Raw genomic sequence first — 24,484 nt, 5'->3', positions numbered from 1 at the left:
GTGTATGATATGTTTTATGTATTTGGGGCTTTTACCTGTACTATCAGTTCCTTTGCTTTTGCATCCTAATTTGGGGGTTTTACCTGTATGATCATTTCCTTTGCTTTTGCATTTTAATTTGTCTCCCCAGAATAACTCCATGACCGTATTATTGGAATTCCTTTTGCAACTTGGTACAGAAGACTAAAAAAGCCATTGTCCCACAAAGGGAGGCTGATCCAGATCTCCCAGGTCTAATGTCATCAGTGCCCTACTGACACATCTGTAAGGGAAAGAACACCTTTCATCTGTTCTTCAGAAGCCTGGTTTCTTCGAGAGTTTGGGCTCGTACTATTTTGCCTGGCTGAGTTCTATTCCTGTTATTATACCAGTAAAACTATCACATACTCTTCCCCCTTTCATTTGCTTTGGGAAAGCTCAGAGTAACCTTTTAATATACAAGCTTTATGGGCTAATAGTGGCACACACAGAGGCAATGTGCCCAGTTGTAGAACATCAAACTCCATCCTGTTTGTTTATTATAAAACTTAAAATACCTTCCTCAGGCAAGATCCCAAACAATTTCATCCTATTGCATAGTTCACATTCATCTCTACAGTCAAGTGTATATCATTAGCCAGCTTGCTCTGACAATGGAATCCATCCCCATTTGGTCAAGGTTGAGGAACAGTAAAGATATCTTGTGCCCATCTAATGAGTGCAGTGTCTCTTTCATTGTCCAAGCAATCCACCTCCAGCTTTGAGGTTCAAATCCAGGTTTGGAGAAGAGAAAGGTTCATATCCAACCTTGTCGTCTTTCCTTCGGTAGTATATTCGTGTCAGCACAGTTATCAGAAAAGTCTCCAGGATGAGGAGGTGGCAGTTCATCACTGCAGCATGGGGAAAAATATAATGTAGGTTATACTAACTTATAGAGGTGGTATACCACTAGCAGCCCTGGCGTATGAGTTGAACAACACTTTCTCCAATTTGTCCTCAAACCAGGACCTAGAGATATTAAGTTGTCGCAAGTAACATAGCAGGTTAATAGTAGAGCCAGAACCAGAACTTGGCCCTCTACCTCCTGCAATTTGAGGCTAGCATTAAACATTTCTTTTGCATGTTTCATCAGCATGACTTCTGCTTCCTAACCACACCCATTGCTCTTCCTGGAGCTGAGGGTTGAACCCATGGCTTCCTGGGTTGGCCATCAGGGCTGGCCTCAAGCTGTGGGATTGCAGCTCTCCTCTGTGTGATCAGAGAGGTCATAGTCTGCTTAGAGCTTCTGCTAGATTTCTTGCAGGTTCCTTTCTCAGTATTCTGAGCAGAACATTCTGAGTATTCTGAGATTGGCTGGCCCAACTTCTGTTCTAAGTTCCTCTCCTCCCTGACCTCCCCCTCTTGCCCCTCCTGGAATAGAGTAGGAGCTCCTATGTGCTCACCTTGAGACCTGATTTTAGAAGAAAAGGGAGGCGAACAGGCAATCTGCCCACCGTTGGCCAAGACTGAGAAGATGGATGGCTGCAGGGCGGTCAGAATAAGGAGAACCTGCAGAAGAGAAAAGAGAAGTGAGGGCAGGGGCTCCGCATCCCCGGCACTGAGGCCGGCTGGCCCACTGCTGTGTTTGAGATGTGTCTTGTACTTGCCCTCTGTGAGCACACTTTTCTGAAGCACAGCCTCTTCAGGGCAGACTTGGCTTGTCTAGGCTTCCCCACAATAATCATGGGCAGGCTCGGCAATCACAGGGCTTTTACCCGCTAGCCTGACCCTGGGTGCTTCTGGGGCCCAGATCCCTTCTGTGCCCCTTCAGTCCCTTACTCCATCTTAGGCTCTTCTGTCCTCTGTCTTCCTCTGGACCCTCCAGTTCTACCTACTATGTGCCTGTAAGCGGCACCTGCTTAGATCAAATGAGAATTTATGTGAGATCACTCTGTTAACTGTAAAGGAATCATTGTGCCTCGGGAATAGGAGAAGGGGCCAGCAAGGAGACAGAAAGAATGAAATGAGAAGGGAAACAACATTGGGCTAGAAGTCACTGCATTTGGTGGAAAGGTTATCTCTGGGCTTAGAGAATGGAAAGTGTAAAAAGTAAACAAACGTGAGTTTTAGAGAATTGTCAGAAAAGATGTGAAGATGAAGAGGCAGTGTGATAAGAAGAGATGTGGGTCTGGGAGTAGACAGATCTAGGTTTAAATTCCAGTCCCATCCCTTATGAGCCTTTGAACAAGCCCCATAACATCTCAGTTTCCTCATTTGTAAAACAGAAATAATAATGACTCTGAGGATTATAGTGAATTTAAATGTAATTAATGTATGAAAAGTGCCTAGTATGTGGTATAGATACTTCATAGTTGTAGCTGTGGTAATGCTGATGTTTCTGGTGGTGATGAATTGCAGGTTTTTAGAAGTAATGGGTAGTAAAGAAAAGAAAAAAGCAAAGGTATAAGAATTTAAGGTTTGATAATACATGTGTTATGGGTTGCATTGTGTCCTAACCCTTAGTACCTCAGAATGTGACCTTATTAGGAAAAAGCATCATTGTTTTGGTAACTAATTAGATGTAATTAGTTAAGATGCGGTCATACTGGAGTAAGGTGGGTCCTTCCTTATTCCAATATGACTGATGTCCTTATAAGAAAAGAGACACAAGACACAGACACATGAGGAGAGAATGCCACGTGACATGCCAGGGATGCCAAGGATTGCTGCAAACCATCGGAAGCCAGGAATAGTCAAGGAAGGGTTCTCCCCCACAGTTTTCAGAGGGAACACGGGCCGCTGACATCTGGCCTCCAGAACTGTGAGACAACACATTTCTGTTGCTTTAAGCCACCCAGTTTGTCATATTTTGCTACAGCAACCCTTGGAAACTATTACAGCACAGAAAAGCAAAAACTGGGAAAGAGCAGGGATTCTTTTCCAAATCTCACAGGAAACCTAAGGCTTAAGAAGATTCCCAAACCCACTTTTATCCTTTATTAGTCTCAGCTCCTAACCCCTATTATTTGTGTCTCATTATTAACCATCTTTTCTCTCCCAGGGTATAGTTACCTGGAACAGAACAAATTTGGCTCCTATGTTCTGCTCGCCCAGGTGCAGCTTGGCTTGACGAAAAAGAATGGCCAGGGCCCACAGAGCTGACAGGGTGGACACGCCAAGGAAAGTGTTGATCCACAGAGCCGTGCTCGTCTCCGAAATCTGGTGGCAGGCCAGAAAGTAGTCAGTGAGGAAGCAAGCCCTTTTCTCCTCCTTTTATTTCCCCTCTCCCGTGGTGGGGAAGGTAAAAAAGCCCCAAAGCCTTGGCCCCTTCCCATTTCTTCTCTCCCTGTCAGAGTCCCTGAGCCTCTGCTTTTCCACAGCCACCCTGTCCCTGGGGCTACCCCATTCTTGGGGCCCTGAATTAGGGGATATTGGCTCCAGCTATTCCTTCTAGAGCTCAAAGGTATTTAATGAATCTTGGCCTCCGCTGCCCCTTACTCCTGACTTACATCTGCTGGGTCATAGATGCCATCAGGGAGGAGAAACAGGCCCACCAGGCTCAGTGTTATCTTGAAGAAGACATACTGGAAGGGGCCCAACATCAGCAGCTGAAGCTTTTTCCTGAAGTGGGAAGAGGGTTAGGAACATGGACCCACAAACCACCCACCCCAAGAAGACCTTCCAGTTCCCTCACTGGGCTCCTGGGCTCCGCCATCATAGACATCAACATGGTCAAATGGATGGGGACTTCAGAAGAAGCCAGAGTGTTGAGAGCGTTGGGAACCCTCCTTCTTGCCTCCCACTCACCCTCAGACCAGAATGCTGCCTTTGAGCAAGAACTGAGTTTTGACCCCAACCTCATTAACCGAAGTGGACGGAAGGGGAAAGTAAGTAGTCCAAAATCCAGTTTGCTCTGTGTGGTAAAGTTTGTAGGGGACAGTGAGCTTAAGTGATGGGAACTTAGGAGTTCTCCTTCCTCTGCTCTCCTTACCCCTGCGTGGGTGCCCAGTGTGTGGACCCTGGCTGCGGGATGCCCACCCTTTCATCACTGGCTCGGTTCCATAAAAGCCTAATTCCATGAGGCTTGAAGCAGGGCTGAGAGAGCCAGCAGAGGCTCTTGGGAGAGTGCAGGAGGAGGCTAACCTGTTCTTCCAGGTAGCCTCTCCCTCCCACCTTACCTGGTGAGCATGAGTTTTGGGCAGCAGGGGCAGCAGCAGCAGCAGGGGCCTGTGTGGATCATCACTGGGGTGTCCTTCAGTGTCCTTACTACTGCCTCCTTCCCGCCAAAGCCTTCCACCATGACCTGCATCAGCAGGTAAAAGCACATCGCATAAAACCTGGAGTTGGGGGAGAGGTGGGCCTGAGAGTACACGGAAGGGGAGGTGGCAGCAGCTGATAGGACAGCCCTTCCTGCCAAAGAAAAACAGACTGCAAAGGGGGCAGGGAGAGGTGGGGCTTCCTGAGGGGATCAGGTAGGGGCTAGGCGTTTTGAGTGTGTGACCCAAGAGGAAGTGAGAGAGAGGACAGGGTGGGAAGAGGGCAATTTCAGGCTGTGGGAATGAAATGGTGCCTGAGGATGAACTGGAAGTTCAAGGGCTCTATTTGTGATCACTTGGTTTGCACGGATTTATGGAAGGGATAGGGGATAAAAGAAGACACGGACTCGAGTCCTGGGGTTGAGGGGAGCAGAGTGGGGGACCCCAGAAGGATATCCAGTTCAGCTGGGGGCAGGGCAGGACACTCACGAGGTTATGGCCATTTCCACGAGCATGAGGGCGCGAGGGATCCAGAGACCAAAGCAGCAGAACACAGACACTATCTGCTTGGAGAAGAGCAAGGAGCTGGTTAGGGCAAGTAAGGAGGCTTCATGCTCACCTTTTGCAGCAAGGGCTCAAGGAAGCAAAACCTAAACATTCAAGGCACCATTACTTCGAAGTGACCAGCTGGAAAAATAACTAGTTAAAGTGACCTTGAGTCAGGGGGCTCTTTTGAAGACTATCTCAACTTATATCACTGGGGTAGGAGTAGGTCAGTTCATCTTTAAGATGTTATTAGAGCATCTGATGTCTTGAGATGGCCCAGGCAGATGTCATCTGGCAGGAAAGGACCTCAAGGGCTTTGTTCTTCCCGCCAAACAGACACAGACCTCACCACATGGAAAGAGAAGTCCCATTTTATGACCTGGGAACATGCCAAAGACCTATCTAATAGCTGTGGGAGTGAGTTAAAAAGACCTATGACATAAGGGTAGAGTGAGCATGACCCCATGGGAAAAGGTTCTTTTCCTCCTACCCTCTGAGGAACAGGAAGTTGGTGTGTCCAAGAAGGAGGCTTGCAATATTGTAGCAGGGGAGTAGCGAGTGAGGCTGCTGGTGGGCTGAGAGGGTTCTTCAGCTGTTTCTGTGGCTCTAAGGTATTTCAAACGCTCCATCCCACTGCCTGTTGACCTTCCAAGCATAGGGTCCTGACTGCAGATATCAGACTAAAGCCCTCACTCTAAGGTGGTAGAGGAAGGCAACTTGAATTGTTGAGTTTAAAGGAATCCTCAAGATGGACACTGCCTCCCCTCCAGTCCCTCCCAAAAGGCAGCTACAGGGCCCTCACCGTGGGCGCAGAGCTGCTCCAGAGCAGAGTCTTCCTCTTGATGGGGCAGTAAGTGTTCTTGTATAGGTAGACAGCATCCTCCAGGAAGATGGCGACTGAGCCCAGGGCAAGCAAGGTCATGATGACCGTGAGAGAAATTTCCACAGGGCCCAATGCTAGAGTGGAAAGAGAGGGCAGACTCCAGTGAGCTGAAGACCAGGACTGAGGAGCAGAAGATGTGGGCTTCCTCATGTGCATCTAAATTGCTTTACCATATCTAGAATTACCTGGTCTAGGCCCCCTCATGCAGAAGATGGGCTTTTTCTTAGATCTAGGGTATCCAACATGTGACTAAGAAATAGTCATTCTTCTGCATTCATGAGAGACTAGACCAGATAATTCTAGGTATGGTAAGGCTTATCTGAACCAGGATATAGACACCAAACAAGTTTGTACATAATTAGCAAAAATTCTAAATTAGGAGGTCAACAGGGCTTATTCAGTTTTCTATTTCAGTGTCAGGTGTTTTGCTAGCAGACAGGGACCAATTAACATTATAATTAAAGCAGAATATAACTCTTGATTTACTTTAGAGCTGTCTAAATTTGATTTCAAAAATTATGTCACAAAACTGGGACATAGGAAGGGACTTTAACAAAAGAAATGGGTACGAGTAAAGACTCCAAGGACATTTGACCCACGTTGGCCTCACACTTAGTCTTACACTAAATGTGGCCCAGTAGCTCTCTTTAGTGTTTATTGGAATCATTTGAGGAGTTGTTAAAAAGTAGCTGTCCAGACCCTTTCCTCATAGATGCTGTTTCAACAGATCTGGAACAAATCTGGGATGGACCCAGTAATCCACATTTTAAACAAGCTCACCTGATAATGGTCAGAGGATAACAAACATTTTTTCAACAAACACCAGTGAAGCTCCTCTGGCCTCACCATTGCTAATAGGAAAACATTAATAGAGTCACAATATTTGTTTCTGAACATGTTCTAACCGATGCAACAATTAGTTTTAAACAAAGGGCTCTGTGTCCTCAGTGACTAAGCCTGGACCCTCATTTATCTAAGGCTCTTCCCTAGTTGGCAGACTCTTTCCTTTCAGCCACTTAACTGGCTAGATGACAGATGAAGTGGGGGAAGACTGTCAGAGTCCATGGCGCTGTCTTATTACACTGGGAGTAAAGTATGAGGAAGGCATTGGCTGGTTTGCCCTACGTTTTCATGACTGAGGGCAACTCAGGCAGAGATATTACTGCTGACACCAAAACAGGAAGGAAGGAGACCATACCACAGTAAAGACTTGAGTTGTCATCTGGGTCAGTCATACCTGGCGGCACCACAAGGAGCAACCAGGACAAAGGTGAATTTGTCAAAAAATATGTTGATCCTCATTGTTCATATTTCAGGGCACACGTTTTTCTCTCTGTTTCTGTTTGCTTTATCCAATAGGCCCTTTACCTCTGACCACAGTTAGGTCTGTGATCAATCCAGAGGACCTGCCATGGGGAAGGTGGCCCTTGGATTCCAGGTCCCAAGTTGTACTTCTGAAGTCAGTAGTAAGCTTTTCCTTTCTATTACAGGCCTCAAAAGACAGGACTGTGCTATTTTTCTTCCCTCCTCCCCATTCCTGCCTCCACCCCGCCTCCACTTAATTAGGATACAGCCCTCTCTGGGTGACCAAATTACTGGCTTGGCATTGCTGTTGCTGTTTAACTCTGTTGCCTCTTTCTCAATTAGCTCTACAGATATTACTCCAGTAGGCTCTGCAAATTTTAAACATTAAGAAAACAAAACAAAACAAACAAACAAAAGCCAAAAAAACACCTGGTTGCAGTCCTTTATTAAAAAGAGACTTTACCTTCCTTCCTTGAAACTTTAAAAATATAAACATCACAGGGTGGGGTTGGGGGCTGACACAATTTTACCCTTATACAATAAAAAAGTGGATTTAAAACAATTATGATTGTTTTATCATGAGATACACATATATCAAAATAATTCCAGATAGATTAAAGAGATAAACCTTTAAAAATCAAACAGGGAAAATTGAGAGAAAGAAAAGAAAAGAGAGAATTGTATCTGCATCAAGACTTTGGAGAGGGAAGACCTACCTAAGCTTAGGTGTAATCCAAGAAATCACAAAGAGAACGATGGGCAAATTTGACATAAAGAGTTTAAACTTCTGAATGTTAAAAAAATATATAGGCAGCAAACAGACTGGGGGAAAGCATTTTTAATAAATGTGTACACAAGTTTAAGATTTTTATTACGTAAAGAAAATAACAAAAACAGAAGGCTCTTGCAAATGGGAAAATGATACACAGTTCAGGAAGTGGGAAAATAGTCAACCTGCCTAGCAGTCAGAGAAGAGCAAAATAACAGTAATATATTATTTTTTGCAAAATAACAGTAATATATTATTTTTTGTTTTATTTAAAGATAATGTTTATAATGTTATTAATAGTCCTAAATTTTAAAAAACTTAAATGTCCAACAATACTGAAATTATTATGTAAAATACTCAATAGAATATTATGCAGGCATGAAAAATTTGTGCATACCATAAAAAATTCTTTGCAAAGACTATGTCCTAATATTTAAAAAATGTGTTAACACTGTTTTAAAAAACAGAAAAACTTATTAACAGATCCACACATTTATGGTCATCTGATTTATGACAAAGGCTTCTCTACAATTCAGGGAGAAAGGATTCTTTTCGAGAAAGTGCTGGGTTAACTGCGTCTCGTTTAATATGCAAAGTGATAAAAAAGAACACTGACCCCTCCCTCACATCATACAAAAATACCTAAATGTGAAAGTTAAAACAATAAAGTTTTTAGAAGAAAACAGAGAAGTATACCTTAATGACTTTGAGACAGGCAAAGATCCTTTTAAAATAGGACACAAAAGCACTAATCATAAAGAAAAAAAAATTGATAAACTGGACTTCCTTAAAATTAAGAATTCCCATTTGACAAAGAAAACCATTAAGACAATGAAAGGGCGTGCTCAGACCGAGAGAAGATATTTGCAGTACAAATACCCAACAAAAGACTCGTATCCGTAATGTATAAAGAATTCCTATCAGTAAGAAAAAGAACACAATTTTTAAAAGTGAAAAAGACCTAAACAGTAACTTTTCGAAAGAAGATATCCAAATGTTCAAGAAGCATAAAAAGGTGCTAAATATTAACAGTCACTGGGGAAATACAAATGTGAGGTGCCATTATATACCCACCAAAAGGGCTAGAATTGCTTTTAATTTTAATCATCCTTTGACCAATGATTCTAAGTGCTGGTGAGGATGAGGAACAATTGGAACTCTCGCACATTGCTGTTGGGAGTGGTGCCACCACTTTGGAAAACAGTTTGGTAGTATCTATTAAAGCTTAACATACACCTACCCTGTGACACAAAAATTCCACTCACGGAAACATATTTAATAGAAATGAGTGCCTTAATCACCAAAAGAATGTTCAGAGCAGCATTGTTCATAATGGCCAAAACTGGAAAGAGTCCACATGTTCTTCAGCAAGAATACAGATATGGGCTTCCCTGGTGGTGCAGCGGTTAAGAATCCGCCTGCCAAATCAGGGGACACTGGTTCGATCTCTGGTCCAGGAAGATCCCACATGCCGCGGAGCAACTAAGCCCGTACGCCACAACTACTGAGCCTGCGATCTAGAGCCTGTGAGCCAAACTACTGAAGCCCGCGCGCCTAGAGCCCGTGCTCCGCAACAAGAGAAGCCACTGCAATGAGAAGCCCGCGCACCGCAACGAAGAGTAGCCCCCGCTCACCGCAACTAGAGAAAACCCGCGCACAGCAACGAAGACCCAGTGCAGCCAAAAATAATAAAATAATAATAAAAATCATTGCCCTTTACTGTATGTAATTTATGACTAAAACAAACAAATCTTTATGTGAAAGGCAGAATGCAAAATTAGCAAAGGGAATTTTCCTGGCAGTCCAGTGGTTAGGACCTGGTACTTTCACTGCCAGCGGCCTGGGTTCAGTCCCTGGTAGGGGAACTAAGATCCTGCAAGCTGCGTGGTGTGGCCAATAAATAAATACAAATAAAAAATAAAAATAAGTAGCGCAGTAAAATTATAACCATGTTTAAAGGATTTGACTGGGGAGAGAAAGGTAGAAAAGAGTTGATGGAAAGAGTGGGGCCCTAATATCTTTATCATATAAAATGGAAAGTGAAGAAGTACTGTCCATAGTTGGCAGAATAAGAAATAAAATATACGTGTAGTATATACAGCTATACAGATAATCAACTAAAAATATTGACGTAACTATGTGGAAAGAGTGGGAGAAGTTTGGTGCTAAGTGAATTAAATTTTCATGTATTATAGAAGCAGCTACAGATAATGTCCAAAATTGATACCACAGGAAATAATGGTAATTTGAAGGTAACTATCAGAATAATCATCAGCTAAAAAAGGAGGACGAAGATTAGAAATGAGAGGACTTCCCGGGCGGTCCAGTGGTTAAGACTCTGTGCTTCCACCGCAGAGGGTGCGGGTTTGATCCCTGGTCAGGGAACTAAGATCCTGCATGCCGCGTGGCATGGCCAAAAAAATTTTTTTTAAAAGAAAAAAGAAATGAGAATAAATAGGGCAGGGGATAGTTGATTTTCTTTAGTAGCCTTTTTGTACTATTTAAATTTTTAACACACGTTCATGTGTTACTTTGATAAAATAAAAACATTATAAAATCATTGCCTAGAAAAAAGCCTAGAAATTAGTTAACAATGCTGTCTTTGAGTGATGATACTGTGGGTGGTTTTTGTCTTCTTTCTTTTCCAATTATTCTATAATGAATACGTATCTTACAACAAAAAAGTTTTTTTAAAACACATTGCCAAACATAGAATGACGTGAAAAAATTCATATGATGTCATGCTTATAAAAACAGGACATAAAATTGTAGTATGGTATGATTTCCACTAATGTTAAATAAAAGCATAGAAAACAGAACTTATATACTACGATATTTGCAGTGCTGGTCTTGAGTGGTGGGACCATACATGACTTTTCCTCTTTTCACTTTTCTCTATTTTCGTATTGACTTTATTGAATTATTTTTACAATAGAAATGTTTAGTTAAAAAAAATACAGACAAAATATAAAGTCCAGATAGGCAGAAACCAAAATTAATTCAGTAGATTTCTAAAAACCAACGTCCATTGTTGGCAAGGGGCATACCGCTGCAGGCCTCTCCTTGTGGGATTCCCCCACCCCCTACTTGACTCTTGTCCTCATCAGCTCACTGAGAGCTGAGAGTGGAAACAGCCCTTCCAGAAGCCAGCAAGTGTTCACTGTCCTTGACTGTTCCCCCTCCTTGAAAATCTCCCTCCCCTTGACCCCCAGAACAACAGTTCTCCTGGTTCCTCTCCTGGTCTCTGACCCTAGGTCTCCTCTACTGATTCCTCATCCTCTCCCGCACCCTGCGTTCTCCAAACTCAATCGCTGCCTCTCGCCTCTTCTGTTCATTGAGGTTTAGGATTTCCCTACCACTCCTCAGCCTCCCAACAACCACCTGAGCCGTTTCCACCTCCAGAACTTTATGGTACTTGGCTTCTGTCTGTTTGTCTTTTCTCCCTGAGCTCCCTGTGGCGGGCTCCTTCCCATCACTGAGCTCTCTGCTCAAATCCCCCTCCTCAGCCAGCCTCCCTTGAGCATCCAGTGTGGTGTTACCTCCTCTCCCTCAAGCTGCCCCCCACAGTTAGGTTATTTACATATTTATTTACTTGTTTACTGTCTATCCCCATCGGAGTGATGGTAGTATAAACTCTGTGAAGGCAGGGATTTTGTCAGGCTTGTTTTCTGTTCTATCTCCAAATGCATGGAGCAGTAACTGTGACTATTTGTTGAATGAAAGAAATGACCCCATGAGAATTCTTATTGTCATCTCCATTTTATAGGTTTTTTCAGGAAACTAGGCTTAGAGAGTTGAGCACCTCACCCATGGTCACACAGCCTGGAAGTGACGGAGCTGGGATTTAAACCCAGGGGTTCCTGACCCTAAGTCCATTCTCTTCACCATTACACATGCTGACTCTTGGTGTGTGTTCACATAGCTATGGAAGGAAATGTGGAGTGATATAAACGATCAAATGCAGCCCTAAAGTTTGCTTAAGTTGATGAAGGTGGATGTGAGGCATATTCCAACTGTTCAATATGGAAGTGCTTTTGCAGTTTCTTGTATCTGCTGGCTTTGGTGCTCTATTCTTTCTCATACTTGCAGCATCTACCGGCTCTTGTATCCACTTCCATAGCGCAAAAGCTATGAGAGAGAGAACTTCCTTAGCATACATAGCCCGACACCACTACTCTACCTCAAATTCATTTATCTTCTTGGAAGATTGTCCTCTATCTTTTTTTTTCTGCATCTTAATAGATATTATGGAACAAAAGTATCCAGTGGCTCCAGGATCTTTGGAAACACTTTAAACAAGGTTAAACATGTTTCTTTCCTGTGGAGTATACCAAGTTTTAAATCTGATTTAATTGTTAATATCCAAAAGGAGGTTACACAATATAGCTTTTGCAAAACTTATTTTTCTACAGGCTCTGTCTTCATGGAGCACTCCTTGGGATTAGTATTCCAAGGAACACGTTTTGGGAAATGCTTGTCTAACTCACCTGTTTAAATACAATTATACCTTTAGCAACTAGCAAATTTCCCTCTGTATCTGTAACAGTGAAGATTACTTTTTTAAATAATGAAAACAATATAAGAACATTAAAACTTTGAAAAAAGAGTATCACCATAATCCTAGCTAGTTCCTAAGCAAAAATTATTTTCATTTTTGCATAATGTATTTCCATGGAAGTTAAGAGCGTAGGCTCTGAGTTCAAAGTAAAATTCCATTTACTCCTTGCTCTATAATCTTGGGCAGGTCATTTACCCTCCAATTAAACTTCTTAGCGTGGAATGTAGTATTTGCTCAGTAAAAACTAGCTTTAAAAAAGCATCCTGGTTAAAGTTCATACATATTGTATTACTGCAATCATACTGTAAAATTTTGCATTCTGTTTTTTTTCATCTAACATTTCATCACAGCCTGTCAAAAATTATTTTTATAATTATTTTTAAAATTATAAAGATTTAAAAAATAAATATAGTAATAGAGAAAACATTAATATATCCGTAATCCATTTTAAAGAGTGTTGCGATATTGCCAACTTTGCGTCAAAAGTTATTCTTAGAAAAATAAAACATTACAGATGTACTTGAAGGCCTCTGTATATACCTCCTGGATCCTTTTCCCTTCCCTACCTCACCTCCCAGGGCTAACCACTATTCTGAAGTTGAGGTGTATCTTTTCCTGTATGTTTTAATTTTTTACAATATATGTACATACTCAGCATATTATATTGCTTTGCATGAAAAAAAATCTATATAAATGGTATTAACCTGTGAAATGCTTTTCCACTCAACATTGTTTTCATGGTTGTTATTATTTTCATTGTGACAAACAAATGCTACCATAAGCATTCTTAAATGTGTCTCCTTGGCATGTATAGGAGAGTTCCTCTATTCAAACACTTAGAATTGCTGGGTTGTAGGAGATGAGAATCTTCAGTGTTAAAGGTATCTAATTATTCTTCAAAATGGTTATACCAATTTGTACTCCCACCAGCAGTCTATGAGAGTTCACAGTTCACCTTAAATTCACCATCACTTGGGATTATCGGACTTTTAATTTTCATCTTTGAGAGAGTAGTGAAATGTTATTTCATTGTTTAACTTGAGGTTCCCTAATTCCTAACAAAACAGATAATCTTTTTGTACCTTTATTGGCCATTTGGGTTTCCTCTTCTAGTATGAATTGTATGATCATCTATTTTACCTGATTTTTATTGGGTAATTTTTCTTATACTGACTAATCATCCTTTGTTGGTTATAAGGCTTGAAAATATCTTCTCCCAGTCTTTGGTTTGGCTTTTAACATTGTTTATAGTGTTTTTAGTTGTACAGAATTTTGTTTGCTTTATGTAGTCAATCTTCAAGATCATTTGTGCTTTCTTGGGTTTTATTTTAGAAATTATTCTCTACTTCCAACCATAAGGATATCTTTCCATATTTTCTTTTGTAAAAATGTTTGCATTTACATTTAGGTACTTAATCTATCTGGATTAAAGCTACACTGGAGTTATTTTCATGTTTATTTCCTTGCCATAGGGACAGGCAATTGTCCAGCATCACTCCTCAAAGAGTCCATCCTGTCCCACTGATGTGTATACCATCCTTTCATATAGCAAGTCCCCAAGTGGCCATGGGTCTATTTCTAGGCCTTCTATTTTATTTCATTTTTCTGCTTGTCAGGCCCCTTGTGAAACAGGAGGGAAGGGGGCAGGGCACAACCTCTAAAAACCATAGCTCTTGAGGATGCGACGTAAACTGGTTAGAAACAACTAGGTCCAAGATGGTGGAAGATTCAACTTCCAGTGGACCTTGAGCCTCATTATACACAGATTGTAATATATTAGCATATGCTAAATGACACACCCACAGGTGCTATGACAGTTCGGAGGCCAACCATAAAAGGACAAAAAATGAGCAGTGCCCCAATTCCTGGAAATCTCCGCCCCTTCCCCAAAATAGTTGGAATAATCCTCCCACTAGTTAGCCTATGAACTTACCCAGCCCATAAAAACTAATCACCCCATATTTCAGGGCCTCTTGCCTTCTGATATGTGTCACACTCTGTCTATGGAGTGTGTATCTCTGTAAATAAATCTACTTCTTACCTATCACTTTGCCTTTCACTGAATTTCTTCTGTGCGGAAACATAAAGAACCTGGTCTTCAGTAAGTGCTGAGACCAGGTGTGTGATTTCAATGAAAAGACAGTGGGGAACTTCCCTGGAGGTCCAGTGGTTAAGAGTCCTCACTTCCACTGCAGGGTGCACGGGTTTGACCTCTGGTCGGGAAACTAAGATGTAACATGCCACTCAGTGCGGCCAAAAATAAATAAATAAATAAATTTTTTTTAAAGGAAAAAAAAAAGACAGTGGGTTCAAGTCCCAATCTGAGTTGTGTGGTTGCAGTTATTACATTACTGCTTTAATTACTCTAGTCTTGATATATAGCCCTTAATATCTTCCTTACTCTTTATCAAAATTGTCTTGGCTTTTCTTGGCCCGTCACTCCCACAAATAAATGTTTGGATCAGTCCAGTAAAAAAAATAATCGTGTAGGGATTATAATTGCAATCATATCACAGGCATTTCAAAAACAGATTATTGAAAGTTTCAATAGTTCTTCCCAGAATAGTTCTTTCTTAAATGGCATTTAATTTAAGGAATAACAGAGTTTATAAATGAAGGAGGAAGGGGTTTCACCACATCCTCCAATGGGCACCTCTTCCTGACTCTCCTATTTCTGTCAGTGTCATCACCACTGTCCAGATTCTCAGAGTCATCATTAGAGTTTCTTTTTCCTTCACTTACCTTGTCTAAATATTTACCAGATTGCCTGCTCTTTCTTTGGATTGCCTGTATTTTCCAATCTTCCCTTCCTTTCCCTGACACTGATCTGGCTCAGGTTTTGCCCTTCCTGCTGGGCTGGGGCAATAACCTCCAATTTATACCCCTGATTCTCAAGACTCTTCCTCCCCAAAGTCTAACTTGATTGCTGATTAATGATCCTGAAACACTATCCAGCCCCTCCCAATCTCAGAGCCCTTGTCCACTCCTTCTGTCTGCAGGATAAAGTACAACTCCTCTGCCTGACACTCATCAGGCCCCACCTTACCTGCCCAGTCCTCTCAATTGTCCCCTGCTTCCCCACCAGTAACCTTGAATCTTGCCAGATCCAGCTCCTCAGTGTCTGGAGAACCTGCCTGCTCATTCTATCTCCACCCCAACCCCAGCAGTGCCCACCACCGGCTCTCCACTTTCCAACTGCTACCCACTCCAACAGTTCCACTTGGGAACGAGGCAGCTCTCCAGACTACCAGACTCAGAATGGTCTCCCTGCTTTGAACATCCTTGGTGCTTCTATTTGCACATTTTGTAGCAAAGCAATGTGAGATCCATTTTCATTGTGTAAGGAAGGATTTCCCAATCTCAGCACTATTGACACATTGGCCCAGATAATTCCTTGTTGCGGGGACTTTCCTTTGTTTCCAGGGCAACATCCCTGACCTCTACCCACTAGATGCCGGTAGCACCCTCTAGCTGTGGCAACTGAAACTGCCTCCAGACATTGTCAAAAGTCTCCAGTGGGACAAAATTGCCTCTGGTTGACAACACTGGTGTGTTGTCACTCGTACCACCATCTGCACTCTCTGAACAAGAGGTCCCTGGAGCTGGACGTAGCATCGGCCTACTGGCATGAACCATAGAGCAGCTACAAGGCCTCTCTGGACACCCTCTGGCAGTTGGTATTCACTCTGGTTCAAAACATCTGAAACGAGGCTGAACACTGTCCGAGGACATGCCCATGTCTGCCTCCTAGTTCACACTGACCACATCCTGCTGTTCAGGAAGAGTCTACTCCTTGAGGTAGATGTCAGGAAGGAGGCTGGGAAAGGCATTAAGGATACCATAGAGACACAGACTCCTATTCATCAATGCCTAAGAGGTAGTTAGTCATGCAGTAGGGAGACCAAATAAAATGTGGATGCGAGCCACATTTGCTTTCAAGATTCTAGGGTCATTTGATTGTCATGTTTTAGGTGCCCAAGGAATAAACAGAGTCCCATCATCTGCCTTTCACTTTCAAAATAAATTCAGTAATAGGATCTAGTTGGCCAACACTGTCAGAATACTTTTACAGGTTCACCTAAGTTTTCAGAACGTTATTCATAATAACCACCCCACTAGAATTGTATAGACCCTCTCCTGAGGAGGATGTTGTGCAGACCTCAAGGGGATTCTATGGGGCTCTGGGCACCAGCTTGAGTCCCTGGGTGGCCCTGGGGTCTGAAAAATGCTCCAGACCACTGTCCCCAATTTCAGCTGGGGAGGCCCAGCATGCAGGTTTGTCTGTGGGCCATGTTGTCGTGCCTCTCTTTTGGCCTTTTGTCTCCTCCAGGAGTTGTTCTTCTCCCAGGTTTTTACCATGATAGACAGACACTGGGCCAGTCATCCTCCCAGGCCCTCCAGGCTGGCCAGCTCAGGACCACCTCTCCTCAGCCCCTCTCAGCTCTTCTGACTTCCCCCGGGATGTTCATTTTTTCCCTCCTTTCAGTTCCCTCTACAGAGGGTCCCTGACTCACCTCTCAGAAGTTGGGCTGCTGTGGGAGGGTGAGAGAAGCAGGCAGAGGGAATGCTGTAATTGGTTTTCAGTACCTCCAGAAGATCTGCCGTGTACCTGGAGAGACACCAGCCTGTGTTCAGAATATGGGGACCTGGGGACGGGGAGGGTAGCAGAAGGGACACCAGCAACCTGACATTCCCTCAAATACTCCTGGGTTCAGGGAGCTTGTCCATCTCCCCTCAAGGCCCTGACTCTTAGAGGGAATGGAGAATTGGCCAGGGTCACTGTGTAAGGCAGGCTGCCACCTAGGCCATGGGTAGGTCTGGCTGCAGTGCTCAAAAAGCCCATAGTCCATTTTCTCCACTTCCATCGGGGCAGAAGCCCAGAGGTTGGCTAGGGAGAAAGAGCAGGGTCCCAGAGAAAGAGTGGACCCTTAGTACCAGGAATGGATCTCCAGCTGGTCAGGGCTCTGCGCATGCCCCCCATTGCCCCCACCTCTGGGATCTTTCTCTCCCTGGTTGGGGGCCAAAGCCAAGGCTCTGAAGGGTCATACACTCGCCCTACCCCACAGTGTCCCTGAGGACCTTGTGGGGTGGCCAGACCATTATTAGTCCTGTGTCATTCTGTGTGCTGGGAGCCAAAGGGCCCTGAGAGGGAGGTAGGGACAGGCCAGAGTGAGAGGGGTCCCTGCTGCTTAGCAACTGGCTCCTGGCTCGGGGCTTGCCTCCCTCACTCACCTGGGATCAAGCTTTATCTGAGTCCCGTCTGGCTCCATTGTCTCCTTTTTCTCTCTGGCTTTCCTTCCCGGCAGGCACTGAGGACCCAGGAGGGACAGGCAGGTGTGGGCCCCAGGGGAGGTGGCTCCTGCCGGCTCTGCTGCCTGCGGGACTGGGCTGTGGGTAGGTGGAGTGGCTGGGTCTTCGCTTCTCTCCCTCCTCAGGCCTCCGTGCCCACAAGCTCCTATCTCAGAGTTCACCGCAGAGGAATTTGATCCCCTCAGCTGGCTGAGTTCCCTGGTTCCTACTCCTCCCTGTCTGTAGGTGTGGCCCCTCCTTCCTCCCTCCCACAAATGCCTTTGGCCGCCCCTTGCCCCCAGCCCGCCCTCACCCTCCATCCCTCCTAAGGAGCCTTTTAGGGCTGTGGTAGAGACAAAATCCTTGGTCCTCCCCGCAAAACCCCCTGGTCAGCAACCCCTTCTTCCTCAGAACCTGGCTGGAACGCTGGCTCTGTCCCCCTGAAGATGGAAGTCAGGGCTGAGGCCTTGACTGTGTTGGTGCTGTTGGCTTGGAGTGTGGAAGGGAGGGCTAGCCGGGAAGTCCAGATAAGGCCCATGTGGGTTTCCCAAAGCCCAGCCCACAGCATCCTGATGGCAGGCTCATCCAGCCAAACGGCCCCAGAAGATGCAGCAAATGGGGAGTGGGGAGGGTGTATTTAAGAGGCAGAGTTACTGAGTGAGATTTCTGGGCATTTTGACAGATTCTGAAAAACCGCCGAATTGTATGCTTCTAAACTATTTTATTGATTGGTGATTTCTCTTCTCTCTCCAAGTAGATTTAAACCTATTTAAGGCCAAGCATAGTACCCCTAAGTTCCCAGCACAGGACCTCACACATACTAAATGCTCCTTAGAATTGGTTGCATGACTGATAAAATAATAAAATCATAGCAACAGTAGCTAATGTATATTGAGCATTCATGCACCAGGTGCTGTAGGAATTGCTGCATGTTCCTTATCTCATCTAAACCTTACAATTACTCTTAGGAGGTAAATGCTATCTTTATTCCCATGTTACAGATAAGGAAACTGAGGCTCAGAGGGGTTATGACACCAGATTGGATAGAAAGACATGGAGGTGTGGAGAGAGGCAGAAGGAACCTGGGTCAGGGGCTGTGTTGAGGCTCAGATGAAGTTTTCGATAGTAAAAAAAGAAAGAAAGAAGAATAAAGGCCCATGAGAGGGTCAAGAGAATCAGTTCTGGGAAGGTAGAGAAATCCCCCTGCTCTGGGCTGGTAAGTAAATACAATCAGAGGAAGAAGTTACTGATGTGGCACTAAGAAGACTCCCTACTCCTGTCCCAAAGCACCTCAAAATATCTCCTACGGTTCAAGAAGAGCCTTCTCCCTCTTTTACCCTTCTCCTAAAGTACAGTTCCCTGGACAGGACAATGTAATGGTCCAGGAGTCTCAGGGGCCAATTACCTCCTAAGGTGGAGGTAAGGGCACAACACATAAAATAAGGGCACTAACCTCCTGAGGGTCAGTCGCCTGGGCCCCGCCCTAGCAAGGCACAGGCTGACTCAACTTCCTCAACCATTTCCACAGGAGTGCTCCATCCTCCCTGGGTCATTCATCTCTAGCCCGGTGAGAGGCCTTGAGCTTAACCACCCAGAGCCCTGAACTTTAGACTTCCCTAGAGGAGAACACAGGGTGCTGAGGATGTTCTCTGAAACTTCTTTAGGACAGAAATGGGGGGTGGGGCGTGGTGGAGGCAGGAGAGGAGGTTTGAAGAGCAGGAGGGAGTTGGAAAGGGAAGGCTGCTGGGTTGACACTCATGTTCCCGCAGCTGGGCAGCAGGGGCTGGTAGGCCCAGGGGAGGCTGGCTAATCCTCAGGATGGATGATGATGGAAGGAAGAATGGCAGGGGGTTGGTGAGAGGGAGGGCTATAGTGCTGATGTGGTACTTCTGTCTGACCCAAAGTCCCTATCTTCTATACAGTGGGACCCATGGATTAGTTAAGGCTGGGCCATCCATAGCTAAGGCGTATCAGGAAAATGAGCTGGAGCAGCCAATCAAGTTCTTCTCTTGCTAATTTAGGACTGCTAGCTGTCAAACACTGATGTTTAGAATCAAGGAAAACAAATTCTTTGGACTTCCCTGGTGGTCCAGTGGTTAAGACTCCGTGCTCCCAATGCAGGGGGCCCGGGTTCAAACTAGATTCCGCATGCAGCAACAAAAATCCCACGTGCTGCAACTAAGATGCGGCACAGCCAAATAAATAAATAAATATTAAAAAAGTAATAACCTATTAAAGAAAAAGAATGAATTCTTCACTTCACTTTTTCTTTTTTTTGGTTTAATTTTCTCCACAAAATCATATGGTAACATGATAAGACATCTATCACTTCAGTTTGGGCTTTCTCAGTGTAAGGGTAATTTTTGAAAAAAAAAGACCAACCAACGATAAATTTCGTCAGTTTTCCCTAGTGCTCCTCAATCATTTGATATTTATTTATTATTTTTTTAATGCTGTATTTCTTCCTTTTAAAAAAATGTATTTGTTTTCTTTATTTCTTTGGCTGTGTCGGTCTTAGTTGCAGCACACGGGATATTCGCTGAGGCGTGTGGGCTTCTCTCTTAGTTGTGGCGTGAGGGTTTTCGCTCTCTGGTTGTGGCATACGGGCTCCAGAGAGCGTGGGCTCTGTAGTTTGTGGCACTCGGACTCTCTCATTGAGGTGTGCGAGCTCAGTAGTTGTGGCGCGTGGGCTTATTTGCCCTGTGGCATGTGGGATCTTAGTTGAGTGTGTGTGTCTGTGTGTGTAATGTCTTCATATGGCTTGGGTATCATGGTAATATTAACTTCATATAATGAATTAGGAAGTGTCCTTTCTTCTTTCCTCTTCTATCTCTTGGAAGAGTTTGAGAAGGGCTGGCATTCATTCTTCTTTAACGTTTGGTATAATTTACCAGTGAAGCCGTAGGCATTCTTTTTTGAAGAGTCTACCATGTTATCAACCTTATTGATAACCCATTCTTCAATTTTAAGCTGTTTTAGACTAGCCCCTTATTGGCTGATTACTTTTGGGGTCATTTAAATAATATTCTCTCTTTTAAAAAAACCCCAGAAGAAATAAACAAACCAAATCAAACCAAAACCAAACAGTTTTGGTTTGGTAACCAAGAGGTTACCAGAGGGTAAGGGGCGGGAGGTAGGATAAAATGCGTGAAGGGGATCAACTGCATGGTGATTGATGGAAACTTTTGGTGGTGAACATGCTGTAAGTGTATACAGAATTGGAAATATAATGTCCTACACATGAAAACTATATAATGTTAAAACCAGTGTTAGCTCAATAAAAATACATTTTTTAAAAATTAAAAAAATTTATGGGGCTTCCCTGGTGGCGCAGTGGTTGAGCGTCTGCCTGCCAATGCAGAGGACACGGGTTCAAGCCCTGGTCTGGGAAGATCCCACATGCCGCGGAGCAGCTGGGCCCGTGAGCCACAACTACTGAGCCTGCGCGTCTGGAGCCTGTGCTCTGCAACAAGAGAGGCCGCGATAGTGAGAGGCCCGCGCACCACGATGAAGAGTGGCCCCCGCTTGCCACAACTAGAGAAAGCTCTCACACAGAAATGAAGACCTAACACAACCATAAATAAATAAATTAATTAATTTAAAAAAAAATTAAAAAAATTTAACTTGCATTCTAATATAATGTCTATCAACATCATAAGATGCTGCTTCTTTTGCAAAATTTAAAATGTCACTTTGCAATAAGTTGTCATCATACCTGCACTTGACATTGTTTTGCACTGCAGTTGAGATGTAAAAGGAAGGTGCTAGTATTAAAGGAAAGGTGATATTTGAGTGGGGCCTCATTTCTCATTCATTAGTGAATATTTTTGGGTTCTGATGTTTTCATTTACTACACAACATCATAAGTTTAGGGATTCAGATGATGACAACTAAGAACGCAAAAAGGCTCCCGGATTCTATAACTACAAACATTGGAATACAGGGTGCTAAATTCAATAAATCAATGAAAGAAAAATCCACAAACAAACTCTAGAGATTAGCACATAGGGTGTTTATTAGGGGATGATTTGGGGACCAACACCTGTGGAAGGGAAGGGAAAGAAAGGAAAGGGAAGGAAGCAGGGCTGAGCAAAGGGAGAAGTCAATCTGTGGTAAAGGCCTAATAAAAGCCTCAGCCAACTCCAAGGTCACATGGGGGCTAGGATGGCCCTTTGGAATTGTCCTGCATTGGGGCAAAGTGTCTGGGCCTTTATAACCTCATGTTGGACCACTCCTTGGATGCAACCTGCCCTTGGAAGGAGGTGGGACCCTGGGTGAGGCAATTTTCTTTAGGGGAGGCAATCCCCAAAGCTGAGGCTGTTTTCTAGCCACTGAGGGGATAAGATCTTCATTCCTGAAGGGGGTTCTGGGAGGCACCTCATAGTGTTACCTGCAGATCTTAGTGCACATGAAGAACTTAGTATCTGTCGTAAGAGGGAAAGGAAAGCTTATTTGATAAATGACGCCGGAACAACTGATTATAACGACATGGGGAAAATACACGATTAGATAGACCTTTACCTTGTATCTTACCCTTACATTAATTTCAGGTAGGTTAAAGAGTTAAATGAAAAAGAAAACAAGAAATATAGTTAAATATTTATCAGATAGAAGGAGGGGAAAGACATAGAAATAAGGTGAGATGATGCTAAGGAAATGATCCATAGATTTGATTATATAAAAACAACAAAAACTTTATACACTAAATATTGCATGCAAAATTAAAAGGCAAACAATAATTGGGAACATATTTGCAATAAACACAACCAAAACTTTTAATATAAGAGAGCTCCTGCAAATCAGAAAGAAAAACACAACACTCCCATCAAAAGCACAATGAGATACCATTTCATGCCCATTAGGATAGATATTGTAAAAAACAAACAAAAACAAAAACAGAAGAAAACAAAAATTGTTAGCAAGGATGCGAAGAAATTGGAGCCCTTGTCCATTGTTAGCAGGAATGTAAAATAATGCAGCTGCTATGGAAAATACTATGGCAGTTCCTCAAAAAACTAAACATAGAATTACCATATGACCCAAAAGATTGAAAGCAGGAACCTGAATAAACATTTGTGCACCCATGTTCATAGCAACATTATTCACAATGGCCAAAAGGTGGAAACAGCTTAAATGTCCATCAACATTTAGGATGAATGAATAAACAAAATGTGGCATATACATACAATTAAATATTGTTCAGTCTTAAAAAGTCAGGAAATTCTGATACATGCTACAACATACCAACTTCCAAGACTGCTGAAGCTCAAGGATGAATCTTGAGGACATTACGCTGAGTGGGAAAAGGCAGATACAAAAGGACAGATGTATGATTCCACTTCTGTGAGGTACCTAGAATAGTCAAATTTCATAGAGATAGGAAGTAAAACAGTGGTTACCAGGAACTGGGGAGAGAGGGAATGAGGAGTTATTGTTTAATGGTACAGAGCTTCCACTTGGGATGATGAAAAAGTTCTGGAATGGATAGTAGTGATGGTTTATACATAACTTAAGTTTTATGTTATGTATATTTACTGCAATAAAAAAAAGAGAAAAATACTTCTACATTTGAAATGTGAGCAAGCAAACGATGTACAAAGGCAATTCACAAAACAACTACAATAAAATGACCTATAGATATATAAAAATATTTAATTTCATAAGTAATTTAAGGAGATATAAATTAAAAGATCAAGTTATCATTTGTCCTCTATAAAATTGGGGAAATTATTTTACATTAATACCTAATTATAGTGTTAGTATTATGATGTGGGTATGGTCATAATAGTATAAACGTGCACAAACTCTCTAGAAAGCATTTTTAAATTATGTAAAATATGTTTTACTTAAAAATTTTTTTAAATGTGACATATAAACTTTATTTAACAAAAGTAACAGGTAAAGTCAAACAGGCACTTATATTAAGAGAAAAACTGACTAGAAGAAATTTTATCTTAACCACCTTATAGTTAACCTACTTGCAGTTGCATTTAACTGAGCTCTGTTGCTGTGAAGAATACAGCTCATGCACAGATATGGATGAACGATCTGTACATTTTCCAAGTATTCACTGAATACTACCGTATATACAGATATACATTAAATTTGAAAAAGATTTAATTGATGATCCCCAGATATACTTCATTTTTGTTGACCTTTTGGAAGAGGTCGTATGAAGCAAAGAAGGTGTGCTTCTGGCTCATGAACCGTGTAATGAACCCAGCCTAGACTCCCAAGTCTCCTCCACTCCTCCTCAGACATCAGATGGGTTTTGGGTACTTGTTTGGAAAGTTCTCTGGGTAACATGACATGCCAGTACTCGTGGTGCTCATCGAAGTACTTGTCCGAGTAGCAGATCTGCTCATGGGCCATCCTGCGGGCGGGCACTGGGCAGCACAAGACTGGAATGACAGGACGCGAAGAGTGGACGCAGGCGAGAGACACGTCCAAGTCGGGTAAGGCAACGACTCGACTCTGAAATATGTTTTCAATATTCGCATTCATTGGGCCTAAATCCAACTGTTAGGAATCTATCGTAAGGAAACAGTTGGAGATGCAGGCATGTGGATAACGGCAGAAGGCACCGCTGGAACAAAGAATACAATGAAGTGAGGGAGCAAGTTCTGTGAATATATGTGGCAGAGAATTCCAGGGAAAGAGAAGAGCAAGTGTGAAGAACCCAGGACCGGACTATACCACGTGTGTTTGAGGAACAGCATGGAGGCCAGTGTGCCTGGCGAGTGTGGAGTGAGTACGGGGCTGAGTGTTGGGAAATGAAGTCAGAAAGTTAGTGGGGCCAGATCAGGGAGGGCCTTGAAGGCCATGGTAAGGACTTTGAACTTTACTCTGAGTGGGCAGGGAAGCAGTTGGAAGGTTCTAATCGGAGGCCATGATCTTAAGTTTTAAAAGGACAGTTGCTG

The 24,484-nt window shown here is 43.2% G+C and overlaps 1 protein-coding gene and 1 pseudogene across 2 annotated transcripts; both read right to left on the bottom strand.

Annotated features, from left to right (window-relative positions):
- Positions 1-501: 501 nt before the first annotated feature.
- Positions 502-20,870, bottom strand: SLC51A (solute carrier family 51 member A). The gene is made up of 9 exons (XM_082393300.1): positions 17,508-20,870; positions 16,790-16,884; positions 5,563-5,717; positions 4,704-4,777; positions 4,137-4,295; positions 3,468-3,579; positions 3,031-3,177; positions 1,422-1,527; positions 502-869 (listed from the first exon to the last, which is right to left on the bottom strand). Exons 1-9 carry the CDS (start codon positions 17,882-17,884, stop codon positions 712-714), a joined length of 1,383 nt encoding a protein of 460 aa, XP_082249426.1. The 5' UTR covers positions 17,885-20,870; the 3' UTR covers positions 502-711.
- A 298-nt stretch (positions 20,871-21,168) lies between these two features.
- LOC309629372 (cyclin-dependent kinases regulatory subunit 2 pseudogene) lies at positions 21,169-24,075 on the bottom strand (annotated as a pseudogene). Its single transcript has one exon. The product of its transcript is annotated as a cyclin-dependent kinases regulatory subunit 2 pseudogene (transcript).
- Between the last annotated feature and the right edge of the window lie 409 nt (positions 24,076-24,484).

Source organism: Balaenoptera borealis (genome assembly GCF_965194805.1).
Source record: "Balaenoptera borealis genome assembly, chromosome: 5".
NCBI lineage: Eukaryota > Metazoa > Chordata > Mammalia > Artiodactyla > Balaenopteridae > Balaenoptera > Balaenoptera borealis.
Note: the sequence above shows the minus strand (reverse complement) of the source record. Positions and strands in the feature narration are given on the sequence as shown.

Excerpts from the sequence above, each read along its gene's own strand:
- SLC51A (XM_082393300.1), bottom strand. The coding sequence starts at position 17,884 with ATGGAGGGTGAGGGCGGGCTGGGGGCAAGGGGCGGCCAAAGGCATTTG. Across the intron at positions 3,580-4,136 it reads CCAAAACTCATGCTCACCAG|GAAAAAGCTTCAGCTGCTGA; the intron begins GTAAGGTGGGAG and ends TTCCCACTTCAG. Across the intron at positions 1,528-3,030 it reads CCAAATTTGTTCTGTTCCAG|GTTCTCCTTATTCTGACCGC; the intron begins GTAACTATACCC and ends TCTCTTCTGCAG.